The sequence below is a fragment of the Xiphophorus maculatus genome, chromosome 24, assembly GCF_002775205.1.
Source record: "Xiphophorus maculatus strain JP 163 A chromosome 24, X_maculatus-5.0-male, whole genome shotgun sequence".
In the NCBI taxonomy this organism is placed as follows: domain Eukaryota; kingdom Metazoa; phylum Chordata; class Actinopteri; order Cyprinodontiformes; family Poeciliidae; genus Xiphophorus; species Xiphophorus maculatus.
Genome location: NC_036466.1, coordinates 13233019 through 13254428, shown reverse-complemented (window position 1 = coordinate 13254428; position 21410 = coordinate 13233019). Strand labels below are relative to the sequence as shown.

Below are 21410 nucleotides of genomic sequence, written 5' to 3'. Positions count from 1 at the left end.
TAGACCAGCGGTCCCCAACCTTTTTAGTCGCGCGGACCGGTCAGCCCTTCACAATTTTGCTGCGGAACAGGGGGGGAAGGGTTCTGGGTAGGGCTAACCCCCTCGTTTTTCGCGGCGGTTACGTTCCAAAAATAACCCGCGATAGGCGAAATCCGCGAAGTAGCAACCTTTTTTTTTTTTTTACAATTATTATACAATAAAATACTCCATAATACATTGAAACCAAAGAACAAAACCTTTTTACAGGCCCAAACATTTGTTTAACAAATAAAAAGTACTGTATAAACATTTTTTTTTTTTTTACAAATAACTACTGTACTGTAAAATAATAATTTTAATACGAACTGAAAGCGGATTCCTGTGCCCGAATTGCGGAGATCAGCGCCGCCCCACCGCGACCCGAGTTATTGGATTAGAACGGGAGAAAATAAAAAATAATTATGAAAAAAAACAAAACAAAGTACAGTAGCTCAAATAGTGACTCACGTGTATTTCACTGCTCTTCTGACTGAGCCGCTGCAGCCTGACTCCGCTCTGTAGCATTTTTTTTCTTCTTCTTCTAAAGCCCGCAGTGCAGGTGTGTTTTTTTGAGAGAAGAACATAGTTATCGGTAGCTGCTGTCGCTCTTTTTTCTTCTGGGCAAAAAGATTCTTATAAACCTACATGCCACCATCGATTATGTTAAATATGGCAAACTGTTTTACATACAGTATGTGTACATATTAAACCGCAACGTTGTTGACACACAGGTAGAAAAGAAGCGGAGAGACTGTTTAGCCAATCAGAATGCAGAACACAATGCACGATGCAAATCCGTGAAGCAGCGAGACCGTGAAAGGTGAACCGCGAAATAGCGACGGTTTACTGTACTCTGATGTTGTTTTGTTACTCATTCTGCTGCAAGTTGGCTCAATGTTGACGCACAAGACGTAACCGGTAAAATCCGGTTTAGGATTTTCAAAATAAAAGATCCGGAAGTAGTTCATTATTTCTTGCGCGGCCCGGTGGTTGGGGACCACTGATATAGACCATTATCGATGCTTAATGGGGACGTATGCATTCTAACTGGTATTCTGGCAGGACGATTAAATGTCATAATAAATCAAATCATACATCCAGATCAAACCGGATTTATTGTCGGGAGGCACTATGGAAATAATCTGCGTCGTTTATTAAACATTATGTCTCACCAAAAAGAAAAGAAAGCTATGACAGCTGTAATATCTTTAGATGCCCAAAAGGCTTTTGATCGCGTGTCATGGAAATACCTTACTCAAACATTAAAGAGATTTAAATTTGGGCCCAAGTTTATAGATTGGATACATACATTATATTCATCCCCACAAGCGGCTGTAAGAGTTAATGGTTTCAGGTCAGCAAGTTTCAAACTGGAGCGCGGATGCAGACAGGGCTGTCCTTTGTCACCTCTTTTGTTTGCAATTAGTATGGAGCCATTAGCCCAGCTTATTAGGGACAATAATGAAATTAAAGGGATTTTGATTGGCACAGAGGAACATAAAATATCTCTTTACGCAGATGATGTACTTCTGTATCTGTCTGATCCTACATCATCAATACAACGTCTGAGGGAAATGATTTCTGTTTATGGACATTTTTCTGGTTATAAAATAAATGTTGATAAGACTGAGGCAATGGATGTCAATAGCAATATTCCACTGGGGGTTAAACAACAGAGCGGCTTTAGGTGGCCAAGGGACGGCATTAAATACATAGGCATCAATATTCCTCTCTCATTAAATGATTTGTATCATGTCAATTACAGCAAAACACTGGATATAATTAAAAATGACCTAGAGTGATGGTCAGCATTGCCTTTGTCCCTCCTCGGTCGCATTGAAACCATTCGTATGAATCTGTTACCCAGATTATTGTATTTATTCCAGATGTTACCAGTTGGCATACCAAAGTCCATGTTTGTTGAATTGGATAAAATTATATCAAAATTCATATCGCAAAGCAAGCGCCCTCGCATAAAATATAAAACACTACAAAGAAGTAAGACGGAAGGGGGTCTCAATCTTCCTGTTTTGAAATACTATTTCTGGGCAGCTTAGTTAAAGCCTTTAATTTCATGGATCCAACAGGATTCTCAAACAAGATGGCTGAGCATTGAGCAAGCAAAGTGCTCAGTACCATTAAAGGCATTAAAGCCATTTTTAGATATTCCAGTAAAGGAACTGCCATTGTGGACTAAAACCACACTTAACATTTGGAACAAAGTGCAAATTTCTTTCAAGCTACCAAGAGGTTTATCAATATTAACAAGCATTGGACATATTAAATCTTTAACACCCAATTTCTTAGACAAAAAGTTTTCTAAATGGGCTGAACAGGGGCTTACATTTCTTCATCAGTTGATCGACAGGAACAACCTTATGTCATTTGCAGAGTTATGTAGGAATTTTCATCTCCAGAAAAGTGATTTCTTTAGGTATTTACAGTTGCGCTCTTTTTTTGTCTGGGACTGGGAAAGAGTACTAAATCCCACACCAATAGAAAACCTCCTAATCCATTACCAGAAAGGGGGAGGAGATAAAAAATTGATAACAAAGTTATATAGTGTATTTCTGTCAATGAACCTTAACGAACCACTTGGACAAAACAAAGATGGGAGGCAGAGACGGCCAAAAGAATCTCTGACGAAACATGGGAGGAAGTCTGGACTGAGGCACATCGAGTTACAAACTCAAATATGTGGCGGGAATATAAATGGAAAATTATTAGCAGATATTTCAGGACCCCAGATGTAGTTTCCAAGATGGATCCTAAAGTACCAAGCTTGTGTTGGAGAAACTGTGGCTCAGCGGTCCCCAATCATACACACATTTTTTGGTCATGCCCCAAACTTCAAAACTTTTGGGATGAGGTGTACAGGGCTATAAACCAAATCTTCCCGGAAGTTATACCAAAGGATGTTACAGTTGCGTTACTTAGTATTATACCAGATGGTTTGCAAGGACGGGCCAAAGTATATCTGTTAAATGTCCTTTTTACAGCAGCCCTGAAATGCATTACAATCAGGTGGATGCAGTTGGAGCCACCTGCCTACGACTTATGGATTCAAAAAGTAAGGGAATTGTATAAAATGGAACAGATAACCTACTCATTAAAACTTCAAGAAAACACTTTTAGCCAGCAGGGGGCCAGCAGAAGCTCTGTTGATGTAAATAAGTCTAACAAGTTTGTCTCTTGGCATATGGTGTTTAGCTATCCTGCCCAAAGTATATCCTTATTTTAGGGTTGCATGATGATGAACCTACAAATGGGATGCTGAGGTCGCAAGATATCAAGCTAAGATGTTTACTTTATGGAAAACTTCATATTGTCAATATTTGTGTTATGTACCATTGATGTATGGCTGTATTATTGCTCTGTAAAAATAATAAAAGTGTAAGTTCTAAAAAAAAAAACATGGTATCTTATATATATATATCATTTAAATAACTTACATATCTCCTTCTAAGTAACTGTCCAATAAAATATCTGAAAATACAATTTAAACAATGGATCGTTACCTGTTAGAAACTCAGCGCTGTAAACTCTGGCATTGTTAGTTTTCACCATATTGGAGATGTCAGATCAGACCTGTGGTATGGAAGTTTGTGCAACGCTTGGTGAAAATCTGATCAGCAGTTTTTGTGTAACAAATTTTGTAATTTTACAGCGCCATCTAGTGGTGGACTTCAAAAATAATTCGCTACACATCGTCAGTATTGTGTTTGTAGTTGGTTGTATGAAGGAAATTGTAGAATTTTTTATGGTTTCAAAATTAGGATCAATTTAATTTTTTAGCTATGTACGTAGTCATATTTAATTAGCTATTATGTGGTAATTTACATCAAAAATCCAGCACGACGGGCGTGCCATGGTGGCGTAGTGGTTAGCGCGACCCGTATTTGGAAGCCTTGGGTCCTCGACGCGGCCGTCGCGGGTTCGACTCCCGGACCTGACGACATTTGCCGCATGTGTTCCCCGTTTCCTGTCAGCCTACTGTCATATAAGGGACACTGGAGCCCACAAAAGACCCCCTGGAGGGGTAAAAAAAAAATCCAGCACGATAACTTTCATTTCTTCCTTAGCGTATTTTGTGCCTGGTTTTATTGGGCTCAGAGTTTATCCTAGAGGGTGAGATTGGTTTTGGATAATGTTTTTAGCTGTAGATTATTGATCCACTTTCTCCTCTCTTTTCAGTAAGTTTTTTAAAATTAACTTCCTTGTGACCGACTACCTTCGAAACACGAAAATAACGTTTATCTTTCTCTCCATTAGGACGGTTGGAAAAACCGAACAGGACTCAGACTTTAGACATTTTGATGCTGGATCAGCAGAAATAAATGGGCTGAAAGGAGGAGTTATCAGTCCTTCCTATCAACTATCAACTTCACTGCAGTTTGTGACTAAGTTTAGATTTTAGTTTCACAGAGAAATTACCAGAAAAACGTTACATCTGAGATTCTGAGTTTAATGTTTGAGATACAAACAGTGTTTTCACATCTTAACAAAAACATTTCGATCAGATCTTTGGAACACATCTGTAAATGTTGCACATTTCCTTGAAATTAAAAAAATAAATCAAAAACCTAAACAGTTGCAAAATCGCGGAGCTCTTTTTGTGGCTCATCTAAACAATTTATCTCGAGCTAAAAGAGCGCGCAGTATGAAAGAGCGGAGGCATACAAAGGAAAAAACAATTACGCACGCTATGCGCACCCTTTCTTTTTCTATCACGGTCCTGAATCATGTGTAACTCATTTTATTTATGATTTTAACTAAATTGGCAACATGGCAACACATTGGCAACATTACTGTTCAGCTCACCTTAGTTTTAGTGGGAACAATGTGCTTGTGCTTTTGATGCGCGAATCCGGTTAAGCTTCTTTTCCGGTTTATTTTTTCCCTCGCACCGCGCCTCCCCTGAAGTGCTCTGGCGCCCCCTAGGGGAGGCGCGCCTCACACTTTGAAAACCGCCGGTCTATGGAGTTTTATATGGGCAACAATTAAGATTTTATTTGGTGTTATTCAAACAAAGAATCTCAGATTCTTAGCAAACTTTGAAGAATTACTGAGACTGATGTGTTCCACTAGTGAGAGCAATTTAGATTGTCAAAGGTTTGTGAAAAAACAGAGCGAGGAATATGAAAATATCTCCATACATGGAGTATGGAATATTCAGAACAATTCAAAGAAAGTATCCTAGAAAATTTTGCTCATTTGGATGAACATGTGAGATATATATATATATATATACTGTGTATATATATATATATATATATATGTTTTTTAAAGAAAAGTTTAGAGATCAGATGAAGCATTTTTCACATTTTTGTCAACAAGTCCCCCCCCACTTCAACCAACCATGACCATATTAGAGATGTAAGATCAGACCTATGGTATGGAAGTTTGTGCAACGCTTGGTGAAAATCTGATCAGCAGTTTTTGTGTAACAAATTTTGTAATTTTACAGCGCCATCTGAAAACGGTTGAAAAATGAGTTTGGGGTTGTTCTTATCATTAGAAAAATGAAAAAAGGGCGTATTTGCCATACAAAGGCCCTGATAAAAATAATTAAAATGGGAGGAAATGTTTTAAAATGTTCACGTGTTAAATTTCATTCAGATAAAGCGTCATTTTAAAAAGTGAGATGGTTCTAAAATAAAAGCAATTAGAAGGTGTTTTGTAGTGGCATTTGTTTGTGTGTGGGTTGATTATTGGGGGGGGGGGGGGGGGGGGGGGCGCAGCAGGTATTGTGCTCCTTGGAGGGGGGCTCACCCTTTCATACTTTGAAAACCCCTGCCATAGACCAAAGGAAAATCACCAGGCCTCCATAGTGCAGTGGTCATATCTGGCCACACGATGGAGCCAAATCCACATTCTCTGGTTTAGCAATGTGTGAACTGGACTTAAACTGCTTAATTTCACCTAAAGATGTTTTTGTCAACTCCTATCAGCTTTAAACAGTTTCATCCACATGCTCACTGCCACACATTTACAATTCAGAGTTAAAAATATATGTATATTATGCAGCTTCACGGTACTCAGGTTACAGCTTTGTAGTTTCTTTAGTTGAAATAACAAACAGGAACAACTCTGAAAGGAAGTCTTTCATTATTTGGGAAAGAAAACTTGTCCTAATCAAAGCCCATCCAATATATTAAAGGATTTTCACTACCAACATGAGTATTATATAGTATAAGTTATATAACAACGGAATACATTATACATATGAATATTGTCATAAGTTTAACAAGTCTTGACATGTTTTATTGTCATTATAGTTGAGCCTTGTCTGACTTTATCTACATTAATACAAAGTTCACTTTTTATTATGATTCTTTTGGATAAATGTTTGGGATTAATCTGGCAAAAGAATCTCTGATCTTCTCCAGTTTAAAAACCATCCATCCATTTTCTAACACCTTGTCCCTCGTGGGGTCAGGAGGTGCTGATTCCTCTCCAGCGAGAGGCGGGACCACCTGGACAGGTCACCAGTCTGTCGCAGGGCGGCACAGAGACAAACAACCATGCAGACACACACACACCTAGGGAGAATTTAGAGAGACCAATTAACCTGACAGTCATGTTTTTGGACTGTGGGAGGAAGCTAGAGAACCCGGAGAGAACCCAGCATGCACAGGGAGAACATGCAAACTGTGCAGAAAGACCCTGGGCCCAGAATCGAACCCAGGACCCTCTTGCTGCAAGGCAACAGTGCTACCAACTGCACCACTGTCCAGCCCTTTCCAGTTTTGGAAAACTTTTTCCAAAATGTCAACATCAAAATGTTCAGTCAGACCAAAAACAGCTGATGTCGTCCAGGAGGAGCAGAGATTCCTGCCAGAGGGCGATTCTGCCAAGTCTCTGGATCCTCTGAGATCCTGGACAACCACAACACCATCTATCCAAACCTCTTCCACCTTCTTTACAACCTCTTTGCTCTCTAGCGCCATCTGGGCCGTGTGAGCCGCTGTTTTCTGCAGCTGGAGAATTTTATCAAAAAAGTGAAACAGACTCAATTTCAAAATGTTGGAAAAACTTTTTTTTAAAAATAAAAATAAAATCCCAGTCCACATGCTTCCTCATTCACAACATGTTTGCTGCTTCCAGGCTGCAGGAACTTCAGTTCTGATGGTTCTGACCCGTCTGGTGGTTCTGAACAGTAACTGGTGTCTCCAGCAGGGGACACTGTCCTAGTCAAAGTCTCCAGCTGCTTCTTCAGGACTCTGGTCCCTGATTGTCCTGAACCTCCTGATCTGGTTCCTCCTCTTCATCACTCATTACAGCACATTGACCTTTGACCTTCTAATCAGCCAATAATCACTACTGATCACCACCAATCATCTGATTAGAAAAACATTTATGCCACTGACCTTTGACCTGGAGATGAACCCGTTTCATCATCAGGGTGACTCCTTTCCTGACTCTGCAGGTGTAGATCCCGCTGTCTGCCACTGAGGGGCGTTCCAGAGTCAGACTGAGGTCTTTAGTCTTCAGTGGTTCTTTACCCATCCTGGTTCTGCTGGTCAGGTTCTGTTCTTCAGGATCATCAGAACCGTTTGGATACACATGGACCAACTTGTTGTCTCCGTCCCTCCACTCCACTCTAGAGCCTCCAGGAAGGTAGACTTTGGTTCTGCAGGGTAGCAGGACAGACTTCACCCATGGATCCACCTTCACCTGTTGAGCTGAGAGACGACAGAGAACAAGATGAGAGAAAGACGGACAGACGGACAGACGATGAGAGAGAAGTGGAGCAGATGATGAGCAGAGAGCTGATATCGTCAGAGTTCCTCCTGGACCAGTTTGGACCCATCAGGTCAGAGACCATGAAGGTGTTTCTGGTGAAAATGTTTCCTTGTAACTGAGACGTTCAAGTCAGAGAGAAAAATCCGACAGCAGTGTTTCATCCTCAAGGCAGTTTGGGGATGAAACTGTTCTGAAGGCAGAACTGAATTGTAGTTTCTAGCTTCACCACTAGGGGGCGCAGCCACTTTGTGAGTAATGTTTTGTTCAGATGTGAAATAATGTTCAGGAATCAGTGCAGATCTGTTTAAGTTGTGTTTTAGGTAGTTTATGGTATTTATGACCATCAGACTGGTAAGATACAGTCTATTAGTGTTTAAGAAGAAAAATGTTTGTATTTTATTACTTTAGACCAAAGTGGGTCCTGGAGGGCCGACATCCTGCAGGTTCTAGTCTCTCCTGGTGGTAGAAACAACCTTTTCAGCAGGTCAATGTTTTTCTAACGAGCCTCATTGGATCCAGGTTTGTTAAACCAGGGAGAGACTAAAACATGCAGGTTTCGGCCCTCAGGGGCCCACTGTGGCCCCCACTGCTTTAGACTTTTTCTGTTTGCTCATTTTGCCCAGAAGAAGCTGAGTTTTACTTTAAATGGTGAATTCTGTTATGTTTAGTTTTTCTCTTTTACTTTATTTAACTTTATTAGTAACTAATAAAACATCCAAACTCCGCCCACTTCCACAGTCCTTCACTGAGAGGAAGAGACTTTAAATCCTGCTGCTAGTTTATAAATCACTGAACGGATTAAAGATCTGCAGCTGCTGGATCAACCTGCTGGTTCTGGTTCTGCTCTACATCCAGAACCAGAACCAGTCATGGAGAAACAGCATTCAGCTTCTATGCACAATTAATCTGGAACAAACTTCCAGAAAACTGAAATACAGCTGAAACACTGAGTTCCTTTAAATCTAACAGACTGTAGAGACAGCAGCAGCTGGTTCTGGTTCTGTTCATGATGTTTCTAACTACAATGCATTTGATCTGAACTGATGACAAGATGAACCGTTGACCTCTGACCCCCAGAACAGGTCACATGATGTCTAACAGCATTCTGGGTCAGAAACATTCAGACTCACCTGGCAGGAAATAATCTTTAAAATGATATAAAACGCCTGCAGAGACGATGAGAACCAGAACCAGCAGAACCAGCAGAGCTGTGGCCCAGGATGGAAAGGGTTCTGTGGAAAAACAGAGAAAGATTGACCTCACTCTGACCTTTGACCTTCATCAGCAGATCTGACCTGATGCTCTGACCTTTCTTTACATATTTCAGAACCACAGTGTGTCTCAGGACGTCCTGGTCTCTGTAGACGGTGCAGACGTAGCGTCCATCGTCTCCGTCTCTGGGATTCCTCAGGGTCAGGCTGACGTCTCCGGTCCTCAGGAAGTCTTTGTCCATCTCTGTTCGGTCGCGGTAAAAACCGTCCTGGTTTCTTTGGTTGCTGCTGTGAACCATCATAAATCCTGGTTCTGACCGGGTCCACTCCACTGATGTGTCCTCAGGAAGGAGGGATGATGTTCTGCAGGGCAGGATGACAGAATCTGACCCTTCATTGACCTCGACCTCCTGCTGATCAACTGAGAGGAAATAAAATGATCAGAAACAGTTTGGATCATTTTCTGGTTTGATGTCATCATTCAGTTTCTGTCTGCAGGGAGAAAAATCATTTATTTAATGATCAACATAAAATCAGAAACTTGAATCCATCAGTGGTTCATGTGACAGTTATTGATGCATCAGAGGGTTTGATCTATACATAGCAGATCTACAAAACCTGTTAGTTCTGTGGAGGCTGAAGATGAGAAACACAAATATTAATTATTCCTGGAGATTCATCCTGTAAATGTTCAGTTTATCCAGCTGGTCAAAGATCATCAGAACATAAATAATAGTGTAAAAAGTGAAAAAGGTCATGATAAATCATGTTTTATAATCTTAATAAATATAAAGTCTTTTAATAAGTCATAAAATGATGCTGAATATTGATCTAATTCACTTTATATTTTATTTTTATTGATATTTACATGAATGTGTTTGAATGAAGCTGCTGTCATTAAAGAGCCATTAACTGTTTTACTGTTAAAGACTAAAATAGTGACTGAGGTCAGTTATGGAGACTGAAAGAAACATGAAATATTAATGAAAGCATTTCCATTTTGTTATGAATTAACAGCAGGTTTATAGGAAATAAATCTGTTTCCATAGTAACTCAGATTATAGAAATTATTGCATTAATAATAATTTCATTATAGAAATAATCCATTCATCCATTCCTTGGTTATTCTGAGTTATTCTGGGGATGGTCTCCATGGTTACAGACACTATGAACAATTATTAATTTTCTCATTTTAATAAATTCATTCATAGCATAGAACTTTAAAACAGGGTGTGCTGCTTGTTTATCTGACCTTTGACCTTCAGATGAATCCGTTTCAGGTTCAGTTCTTCTCTTCCACCAGAGATGCTGCAGGTGTAGTTTCCTCCATCAGACTGCTGAGGTTTCCTCAGAGTCAGGCTGAAGTTTCCAGTATCCAGAGCGTCAGGATTCATGGAGGTCCGGTTTCTGAAACGCTGGTTCTGGTTCTTAAGATCGTCACCGTTTTCTCTCCGTAGGTGGACGGAGTTAGGACTGAGATCACTGCGAGTCCAGATGAGGAACGGATCTTCAGGTGGATTATCAGAGTAAACGCAGGGCAGCAGGACAGACTCCGCCCCCTCATTAACCTCCACCACTCCACCCAGAGCATGCTGGGAAACTGAGGACACAAGACGAGGGTTTAGTGTGTAGAAATACTGATCAGTTATTCACTAGTGATGAAAGATTTCAGTCTGTCTGCTAAACAGCTCAGTGATACTGAACTCTGATTGGGCAGCAATGATCTCTGTTCATGTAATATGTAACTCACATTAAGCAATAAGTCATAAAACTGATAAAAGTGCATTAAAATAACTGTTAAAATTTAAAAACTGAAAGATTGAAACAGATGAAACTCAAAACGAGTTGGTAGCTTCTTTGTGGTTATTTGCAGAAATCCTGCTGTCAGTTTTCAGGTTGTTTTATCTCATGAACTGATTTGATAATAAAGATTTTTGTTTTAGTATCTTGGTGATTGTTGGGGCAGATTCTGTTTCTGTGACTTCCTGAAAAACTAAAATTCTTCTAACTTTATTTTTCTGGGATTTCTGCTCCTGATTCTTTATAGTTACAGAATTTAAACCTTCCAGTAACTTTCAGTCAGTTTCTGCTGTGAAACTGAAGCGTCTTTGTTGATCAAACAACAATTTGGAAACTTCTGTATATTCTACATATTTTTATTACTTCAATAGAACCTCATTGTGAGCGATCATCTCAAAAGGAGCTTTTACACAATTACAGTCTTAACCCAGATATCTAAAAATGTAATTCTAGTCATAAATACATTAAGATATTTGTTAAAGGATCCAGGATTAGTTCAACATGTTGCAATAAATATGTTGCAGTTTTCCTGTTGACTAAAGAATTGCTGTTTGTGATACAAAAACTCATCATCACATCCTGAATATCATCCACAGATCAGGTTTGGTTTTATAAAACCAGTAAACCAGAGAAGAACCGGACCCACCAGAACCTGATTCTCCATTAATGGTCAGACCAGCATCATGCATCAGCAGCAGAACATTATGACCACCAACCTGTGAGACCCAGGTGAATTCAGGAGAAACAAACTACAAACTACAACCACCCAGGCGGCCATCTTGGATTCAAATGAACATTTATGTGGATAAACTGAAGACAGGAAGAAAAACCAGAACCAGAACCAGAACCTTCAACATCTGCAGACATTCATCACTGGTTTCTGAGGTTCATGTTTCTGGGAGCTAATGTCCAGATTACTGGTCTGATTGGGTCTCAGTGGTTCTGATGCTGACAGAACTACAACCTGATAGAAAACATCAGAACCAGATCAGCTGCTGAACCCAAACCAGAGAAATTAGATCCAGACAGGAAACGGCAATAAACCAGTGAGTTCTACTGGGAGGACTGGTGAGAGACGAGTAACTGGAACCAGAATCTGAGGTTCTGATCCAGAACCAACAACCAGCTGAGGTCACCAGGGGTCAGTTAGAGAGAAGAACGAACCAGAACCAAGAAGCTCTGAGGCTGATCAGCAGCTTGCAGAGAGACTGGAGAGGATGAGGAGCAGAGAGAGGAAGGTGATCTTACCGAGCAGGAGGATCATCATCATCATCATCTTCCTCTCAGAACCACAGAGAGGCTTCCATCAGATCCCAGCAGCGGATCACCTCTGACACCAGTTCGCTGTTTCTACTGGAACCAGCAGAGACACACAGGAGGAAACTCCACTGCTGATTGGCTGATCCAGATGCTGCTGAACCGGTTCTGATCCAGATCAGTTCTGAGGAAAGGCGTGGAGCTTCAGTTTCCTCATAGTTTTGTTGGAATTCATTCATTTCTGTCTCTGTGCTCCACCAGGTCCGTTTACCAGTTTCAGAACCCGACCAGAACCTCTGAGTGTAAATCACCTTGAGAAATAAAGACATTTGGTTATTTATGAAAACAGGATTTAATGCTGAAAATGAACGGAAACGGAAAAACAACAGGCAGCTCAGAGTCTCCATGCGCCACCCACTGGTGAAACACCGTTACTACACCCATCGTCATTAACCCCTGTTAAATAAAATAACTACTAATCATAAACATTTAAAGAAATTCATGCTCCTTTTTTCCTATTGTGGGAACACACCAGTGGGCATCACACTACTTTAGCAGGTTTCCTCCTATTTTACATCCAAATATTTACACAACAATGAAACTTCTCACTTTCTCTGCATCAATGATAATTAATAAGTGGAATTATTGGTTTTAAACTAATGAAAATTATTTATCATATTTATGAGCTCGAAATGAAAAAACTGTCAGATTTCTGAATTTTAAAGCTCCAAATCAGGTGGAAAAAGCGTTAAATTTCCCAGGTGTTAAGGAGCCGTTGGTCTCCAATCAGAGTAAAACTTGGTTCTGATCTGCAGGATTCTTCAGAACCGATCCGGTTGGCGGGTCGTTAGCGGGCAGGAAGCGGCTGCATCTGCAGGGAGTCGTAGGTGTCTCTGGTGGCCGAGCTCAGACCCTGAAACCAGCCGATCAGTTAATCAATCAGCTGATCAGAGCGGATGCTGGACGGGTCGGTCCGGTCCGGTTGGTATCACCTGGTAAACCTGCTGGTTCTTCCGCTGACGCTGCAGAAACAACAGTTTTTAATTCAACCGGTTCCAGAATCTCACCAACCTGCCTCCTCTGTCCCACTGCTCTTGCCATTTCTTCTTGATCTACATTTTAATAATATTTTTACTTCATTTTTACTTATTTTAATATTTAAACCAACAATATTATTTTTTGCTGCAAATCTATCAGCCAACTCATTTCCTACCACAACACAGGAATCCAAACTAGTTTAACATGAGAACCAGAATTTTTAATCCTAAAAATTGAGTGAATTATATCCAATATAATATCTACCTTGATTCTGAATTTAACTCTAGAATATTTATTAATGCACAACTTGAATCTGAACAAATTAAAACCTCTCTCTCTTGTTTCCTCAATCTATTCTAAAGCCATTAAAATAGTCATTAATTCACCTGTAAACTCTGTCAATTTATCTGTTATTCTTTTATTTCTCATAATATTTAAATCTGGAATTATAAATGATATACCTGCTCTATCATTTAACATTTTAGAAGCATCTGTATATGTTTGTATAAACTCTGAATATTCTCTTTTTATATAACTTTCCACCTCCTTTTTTCTAACTGTTTCTCTTTTCTCAGAAAGTTTAAATCAACTTCAGCCAAAGATCCATGATGGAATAACAGGAATAAAAACCACAGGACTAATTAAAAAGTTATCTATTCCTACATCTTTTACTTTATTTATTATTATCCATCCAAAACTATTCATTTGTTTCTCTTCTTTTTCTTGACAAGGTTGCAGCATAACTTATGGAGGATGACCTTCATTCTGTCCTTTAATATTTAATATTTAATATTTCTGTCCTGAGCTCCAGAGGCATCTCACCATCTCAACCAGTAGAGCTCAAACTGGTTTTCATGGCTCCACAACAAAGTCTTAATGCCTGATATTGTATTATATCTATTTTTAATAAACGACTTGAAGCTGAATTGTATAAAATAAAACCATAAACAAACATTGATCTAATTAGTCCAACATAAATTGTCTTTAATGTCTTTAATTCTTTGCCTCTCAAACATCTCATTATATTTAAAAGTTTTTTACTTTTTTCAACTATTTTATCTACATGTAAGTTTTTTATCAAACCAGATACACAAATATTTAATATTTAATTGATCTGTCTTTTCTATAACATCCCCATATAATTTGAGATTTGCATTAATATTTAATTTCCTATTAGTAAAAACAACAAATTTAGACTCTGATGTTGAGAATCTAAAATCTTATAAACTATTTAATGCCTCGTCTAGTTTCCTTTTTACAAATTCTGTATTTTTCTCCACTTCCAAATAAAACCATCATCTGCTAATAATGAGACACCAAAAGATTTAAATATCATTAATCATTATAATAAATAGCATAGGACTTATTATATTATCATTTTCAACTTGATATTTTGAAATTATTTTCCCTCCTATTTTTACTCCAATATTTCTTTCAGTTAATTGTTTTTATCCATCTATATATTTTATTTATATATTTTATTTGTTTTATTTTAATCAACAGCCCTTCTGTCCATAACATGTCATAATCCTTTTCCACATCCAGGTTATTAAATTCTCCTTATTAATCTGAGCTAAATTAATCTAATTTCATGTTCCAGACATAATCAGGATCTTTTCCACTTCTGCCTTTTCTAAACCCAAATTAATAAAACTTAATTTTCTCCTTAGATCATAAAAAATAAATTAATCTGTTATTTACCATTTTTTCCATAATTTGACCTAAACATGATGTTGGTTTATAACTTTCAGCTGAATTAGGATCTTTACAGGTTTACAGACGGTTTAATGATAATATACTATAATATAATATAAATAATTATGGCTTCTTTCCATTTATCAGCTAAAATCTCTTCCTCCCACCTTATTATACAATTCTAATAATATTTCTTTACTCAAATCACTAAGATTATTTAACAAACTGTAACTGATTTGATCATTTCCAGGAGTTGATTTACTGGAATTATTCAATGTTTTATTTAATTCTAACAAAGAAAACTTCATATTAATAAAATCCTCACAATCTTCATCATTATGAAATAAGTCAATATTTCTCTGTAATCTTACTTCACCTCCTCTTTTTTCTTTATTATTTAGATTTTCTGCACTATGTATCTTTGCAAAAACTTTAACTAATAACTCAGCTTTATTTTTATTATCTATTATAATATTTCCATTATCTTTTATTACTGGGAAAAATATTCTTTTGAACTTCCAGACATTTTTTAATATTATTCCAAACTCTGTCTAAATCATTATTTTTCCCAAAGATTCACAATATTTCCTCCAATAATCCCTTTAATCATTTCTTACAGTTTTATAACTTCTGTTTCCTTTTATAATTAATTAGATTTTGGAAACAAATAATTTTTAAAAGCCTTATTCTGCTGTTTAACTGCTGTTGAACATTCTGGTCCACCAAGGAACTATTTTCTTTTTTTAATGCCACTACTTCTAGGAATAAATATTTTGGCTGTATTAATAATACATTAACTCATTTCTGAATTTATTTATCGGTTTATTTATATCTACATTTTTCATATTAACTTCACTCATCACTTTAAAACTATCCCAGTTTGTTTCCCTAATTTCCACCTCCTTCAGTTTCTTCCTGGTTTTCTTCTGTTTCTATTTCTATCCTGATAAAAATAAAATAATGATCATTTCATTGTGTTTTCTTTAAACTCTCCAGCTGCAAATATCAGCTAAAGATTGAGAAACTAATATCAGATCAATAGTCGATTCTTTACCTCTTACCAAGTCCACCTGAGAGCCAACCCCGTTATTTAATATCACCAAATCTTTTTCTTCAATCATCTTTTCTAAAGTTCCTCCATTATTATCATCTTGATCTCCCATAAATGCGCTGAAGTTCCCACACCAAACTATTTTCCCTTCCATGCTCTGGGATTGTTTAAGTTTTAACTTTTCTAATTGTTTAAAGGATTGTAATAATTTATTATTTTAATATTCTCATCATTTGTCCTAATTTCTACAGCAATAATTTCTAAATCTGACATTATTTGGAGCTGAATAAATAGAATATTTTCCTTTAAAAATATGTCCCAGCCTCCTCCATCCCATTCATCCTGTCTTTACTGAGTAACCATGAATATTAAACTGTAATGACGGCTTGAGCCATGATTCTTGAATATATATTATATCTGGTTTTGTATTTAGATTATTAATGAAGCCTTTAAATTCCTGATCATTTGCTATTAGCCTGCCAGCGTTTCATTATTAGAATAATGTGACGATTTGAGAAGCTTCAGATTCAGATGATTTTTCTCCATCTCTAAGTTCATCATGGATTTTTTAACAAGTTAAATCTTTGGTATTAAAAAACTTTGTCGCTGCTTTTACTATGACTTTTATTTTGTCAGTTTTAGTTTTTCCTTGTTCTGAACAATTTATGAAATATGCAAGAAAATGAATAAATTTTTCTAATGTAATATTACACTGATTATTGCCTGCCACTCTTTTCCTTTCATAATTTGTTTTTGGATCATTATCATAATTTTTTAATTCTCTCACTGCTTCAGCAGAAATAATTCTCTTATCAGTTTTAACTCTTTGAATTTCAGCCGCCTCTTTTCTTACCGTACATCCTGCGTTTGCTGCAGTATGATTTCCTCCACAGTTACAACATTTAACAGGATTATTTCCACCTCTTCACCTCCATTCCTCCACTTCTCTGTTTCCCTTTACAAACGTTCACATTTTGTCCAAACCTTTGACATTTATAACATCTTAGAGGTGGAGGAATATAAACTCTTATATTAAAGCTCGTGTAACTAATCATCACCTTATCAGGCAGAACTTGATCTTTAAATCTTTGAATCCAGTAGTTCAGATCTACGGTCCATTTTCTCCTCACTCCTAAAAGCCTGTAACTTCTCCTCCTCTTATTATTTTCTTTAGCTCCTCCAAGTTTCTCCTACAGGAATCCCTGATATTACTCCTTTTACTCCTCTTTCTTTCCATCACTTCTTTTTTACACACCATTTGTAATTTTATTCTTTTGCTCAGCGTTTTTACAAATGATAAATAGGTTTCCATCCCTTAAGACTTCAGCTAGTTCTACATCTCCAATAACTTTCTTTAATCCATTTGACAAACTGATAGGACTGATAGGACTTACTCCAATCATTTCCTGTCCAGCCTTCAATTTTAATAAAACTTTAAAATCTTCCTTCATTATTTTCTTTCTTCCTCAAAGAAACCAACATTTAGTCCCTTTTAACTTTATCTTTTCCCCTCTTCTATTTTCTACCATAAACCATCCGATGTCCATATTTTCATCTTCCAAAGTCTCCACTACAACTAGTCATCTTGATCCACTCACAATCCAGATTAAGCCAAAAACCATCTTTAAATTCAACGTATTACTCGCCAGATAACGTTTAATCACTTTCACTTAAAAAACAACAACAACAAAACGCGTTCTCTCGTTGTTCCTTCCCTGCACCTGGAGCTGATGTTAACGTCTGAAGAAATGCAGCAAAAACAGCCAATCAGAGCCAGGAGGAGGGGCTTGGTGCTGTCAATCACCCTCATGTACTCGCTGCTGGATGTGTTAATGGCAGAAAAACAATTTACTGTTACAGGAAAATGTTTCTGGTTTTCCTTTTTCTACCAAACACTGGATGATTCAAGTCTTCAGGTTGGTGTTTTAATCTCAACCAGCCTGTTTTTTGTAGGATAGTTTTGTTTACAGAGACTTCAGGTTTCATTTTATTTGTTGTTTTATTTATTTTAGATATTTAAAATGTCTTCCAGTTCCAGTGCTAAGTGGTCAATAAATTAAAAGTTTACTGAACTTTAAGAATGTGTTCTTGCATTATTATTATCTTGAAAATGGTCTTAAATAACAATATATTGATGGTTTGACCCATCAGGTTAGTAGAACATGGAAACATGTTCCACCTGGTTCTGTTCCTGCTCAGGATGGTTCTGGACCCACCTTCTCCTTGATGAACATGCCGGTGATGATGAGGCATTGATGACACACACACCATCAGTCAAGATCTCACTGCAGCTGCTAGCATGTGTGTGTGTGTGTGTGTGTGTGTGTGTGTGTGTGTGTGTGTGTGTGTGTGTGTGCGTGTGTGTGTGTGTGTGTACTTGTATGTGCAAATGTGAGGTTTGGTTTGTTTTTTCTGCAAAATAAAACTATTTATCAAAGGCCTTTATTAGTTTTCATTTGTTTTTAATTCAGAAATTTAAATTTGATTAAAAAAAATCTCTGAAAGATGTGGAGCAGAATATAGAAAAACAAACTGTGTTAAATAATTTCTGTAATTTGTGCATCTTTAATTTGCCATTATTCTAATGTTTGTTTGCATATTGCTAGTATTATAAATATGATGCTTTTATGTAGCTTCCACTGATTTTGTTGTTCCAGAAGCTTATTTAAAAAAACCTTGTACATAATATTAAATATTCATGATAAAAGAGTAAAAACCCTGGCTCTTTATGATTTACTTATGAAATAAACTGAGTTTTTCCCTGAATTGATAGAACTGGATATCAGGACAAAGATCAACAATAAATTATGTTGAACAAGATGTTTCACTGACTTTCTTTTTAAGGTGGTTTCCTCCAGAAACTGTCTCTCTACCGCCCTCTGGTGGTCACAGCTTGTAATTACACACTAAAATCCTCCTGGTTTCTGACAGGTAAAATAAATCAAGCTCCTCTGTCTTCTCACAGAGCTAACTACACAAATACACAGCTTGGTCATATAGAAGCGATCATTAGCAGCTTGTGTAACATTCACTCCAAACATTCTCTCACTATGGAATAAATGTTTTTGCTGTAACTTAATCAGTTTTCACATATTTTAAGCTTTGATGGTGGTTAATATATATTTTCTTGTTTCTGTTTCTAAATGTACATAGGATAGGAAAGAAAATAAGTATCTGCAGACAAAAAAAATCCTCATTATAAAAATCTTTAGAGTCAAAGCAGAAGAAGCAGATTGTGAAAAATCAGCTGCATCACTGACCGGATTCTTTAGCGTTCAGAGTCGTGATCTTCTTGGTCGAGCATTTGAGCACCCAGGGTGGAGAAGACTCCTTCAGAGGGCAACCTGTGTCTGGGGTTGTGCTGCAGCAGCTTGGCCTCCAAGTCTTTAGCTTCGGCACTAATGGAAGCAAGTGGAGGGTAATAAAAGAAAAAAAGGCCTTCCAGTAACTGTGGCTGCATCAGCGCCTCCTCACACACACACACACACACACACACACACACACCCACACACACACACCCACACACACACACACACACACACACACACACACACACACACACACACACATCTCTTCCTCCTCACCTTGCAACACAAAGTTACATCCTTGCATTCAAATAATGAAACATGTCAGATTTATTTTATTTTTCCTGCATGTATTCTAACGTTAGAAAAACGTATCTTGAACTAGAATATTAAATAAAAGTACAAGAAGTAATAAAAACTTTAATGTTAATCCTCAACTTCCGGTTCCAGCTTCTCTTCTGAAGGTGAGCTTCTATGATTGTCCTGCAGGTGGCGGTAAAAGTACCTGAAGTTGGTTTGCCAGCCGCCAGTAAAACCCAGAAGAAGAAGAAGATCAACACCGGTTCTGTATTTCATTTAAAACCGATCCGCTTTGCTCGGTAAGTTATTGGTTTCATATTTATTTGTGTCATATTCTGACCAAACATCTAGAACCCATATAGGTTGTTAGTTGCGCTTTAATAAAAGTGTAATTTTGTGCTTTGTCTTGCTTCATAAAGACAACATGGCGCCACTCGGACTTCTCAGCTTTGATTATAAGTTCTGGTTATGAGTTGGGAAAAGTCGAGCTGTTTTATTATTAATGTCGCAGTTTCCTCTTGTTCGCGTTTGACGTCTTAAGGCAGGAAAAGTCGGAGAAAGTCACTTTACTCACTATTCAGCTGAACCAGGAGGAAAGACACCACTTACTTTATTAGACAGTCAATCACAGAACTGCGCATGTCTCACGTCTTAAATAGTCGCACAATGATGACGTCAGTGAAGAGCACACCACCGTAGGCCGGGTCCTAGTCCTCACTCTGCACCCTACGCCTCTATGAAGTGTGGACTAGTCAAAGTCACAGTGTTTTATTGGAGTGTGTAAAAATGTGAGAATTGTGACGTCACTTCTACATCCAAAAAAGTAAAATACAAATAAATAATATAAATAAATAACTTTCTATTTCACTCCCACAAAAGATTTGACATTAATTTCATAATTATGTATTAAATTTTCCCTGTAATGAGTTTCTGTAAATGAAATTTAAAATTTAATATCAATTCCTGTTTGTTTTGTGTCTGAGTTTTGGAGACAATAAACATTTTTTTATTGCAACTTCATTAATGTTTTTAGAAATATTTTCAAAATTGATTTTGTACAAGAAATTTATTCCACTTTTAATTTTTAATGTGATCAAATTTGGTCAAATTGGGATGAAAAGTTAAATTATGATATTAACGATTTAAACAATTTAAGTTTTTATTCACATTTCCTTCCTTCCTAAAAATCACCTCAGTTTTTAAAGTGAAATTATTTTAATGTTTAAACGTTGCAACATCACAAAATCCCAATCTTTACACCAATATATTAATAACTTAATTTAAGATTAGAAATTCATCTCATTTGTAACATTTTCTGTTTTTCTTTCCTCAGTTAGTTTGTGACGATTCTTTTTTATTTCTTCTTTTTTCTGCTCAGTTTATGAGAACTTGATAGTAAGAAAAGAACTTTGAACATGAACGGTTCTGAACTGAACTGGTTCTGTTTCAGATCAATTAATTCGTTCTTGTTTTCTCCACAGTTCAGAGTTTCAGGATGAACTGAAGACAATCTGCTGCCGTTTCTCCTGGTTCTGGTTCTGGTTCTGGTTCTGATCCTGGTTCTGGTCCTTTGTTTAGTCCAGTCGTCTGCAACCTTTACAATCTAGAGACATTTTATTTTATTTTATTTTATTTTCCAGTTTAATAAAACGGGTCCAGAGCCACAAAACCACATTTTAAATATTTACTTCATTTAATCTGTTTTAACTGTTAAAGACAAAATATTTTATTTTGACTTTTTCTACATTTTATTATATGTTTATATTTGAACTTAGTTTTTATTTTAATATCAAGAAAAATAAATGTAAATAAAATGAAGATAAATCAATTATTAAAATAATAATCAGCTAATTTGGTAATCGATTAATCAATAACTTCAGTATTCACTCAAAAAGTTAATTTGCTGGAAAAAAAACATTCAGATGTAATTAAACCAAAACTGAACAAAAAAATCTATAATTTTACATTTAAGATGAAATAAAATCCTGT

General features: G+C 37.0%; 1 protein-coding gene across 5 annotated transcripts in view; it reads right to left on the bottom strand.

Annotated features, from left to right (window-relative positions):
• Positions 1-21410, bottom strand: part of LOC111607622 (NACHT, LRR and PYD domains-containing protein 3-like) — a 392536-nt gene that overhangs the window by 61808 nt on the left and 309318 nt on the right. For 3 of the 5 annotated variants that reach the window (XM_023329657.1, XM_023329656.1, XM_023329655.1), the window contains exons 1-5: positions 12024-12279; positions 10228-10575; positions 9073-9396; positions 8895-8996; positions 7389-7703 (exon numbers count right to left, since the gene is read on the bottom strand). The exons of 1 other annotated variant lie outside the window; for it this stretch is intronic. In XM_023329657.1, the coding sequence (XP_023185425.1) occupies positions 7389-7703; positions 8895-8996; positions 9073-9396; positions 10228-10575; positions 12024-12051 (1117 nt within the window). In that variant the 5' untranslated portion in view covers positions 12052-12279. Of the gene's footprint in view, positions 1-7388; positions 7704-8894; positions 8997-9072; positions 9397-10227; positions 10576-12023; positions 12281-21410 lie in introns of those variants that run through there. One more of the 5 variants, XM_023329654.1, reaches the window with a different exon arrangement.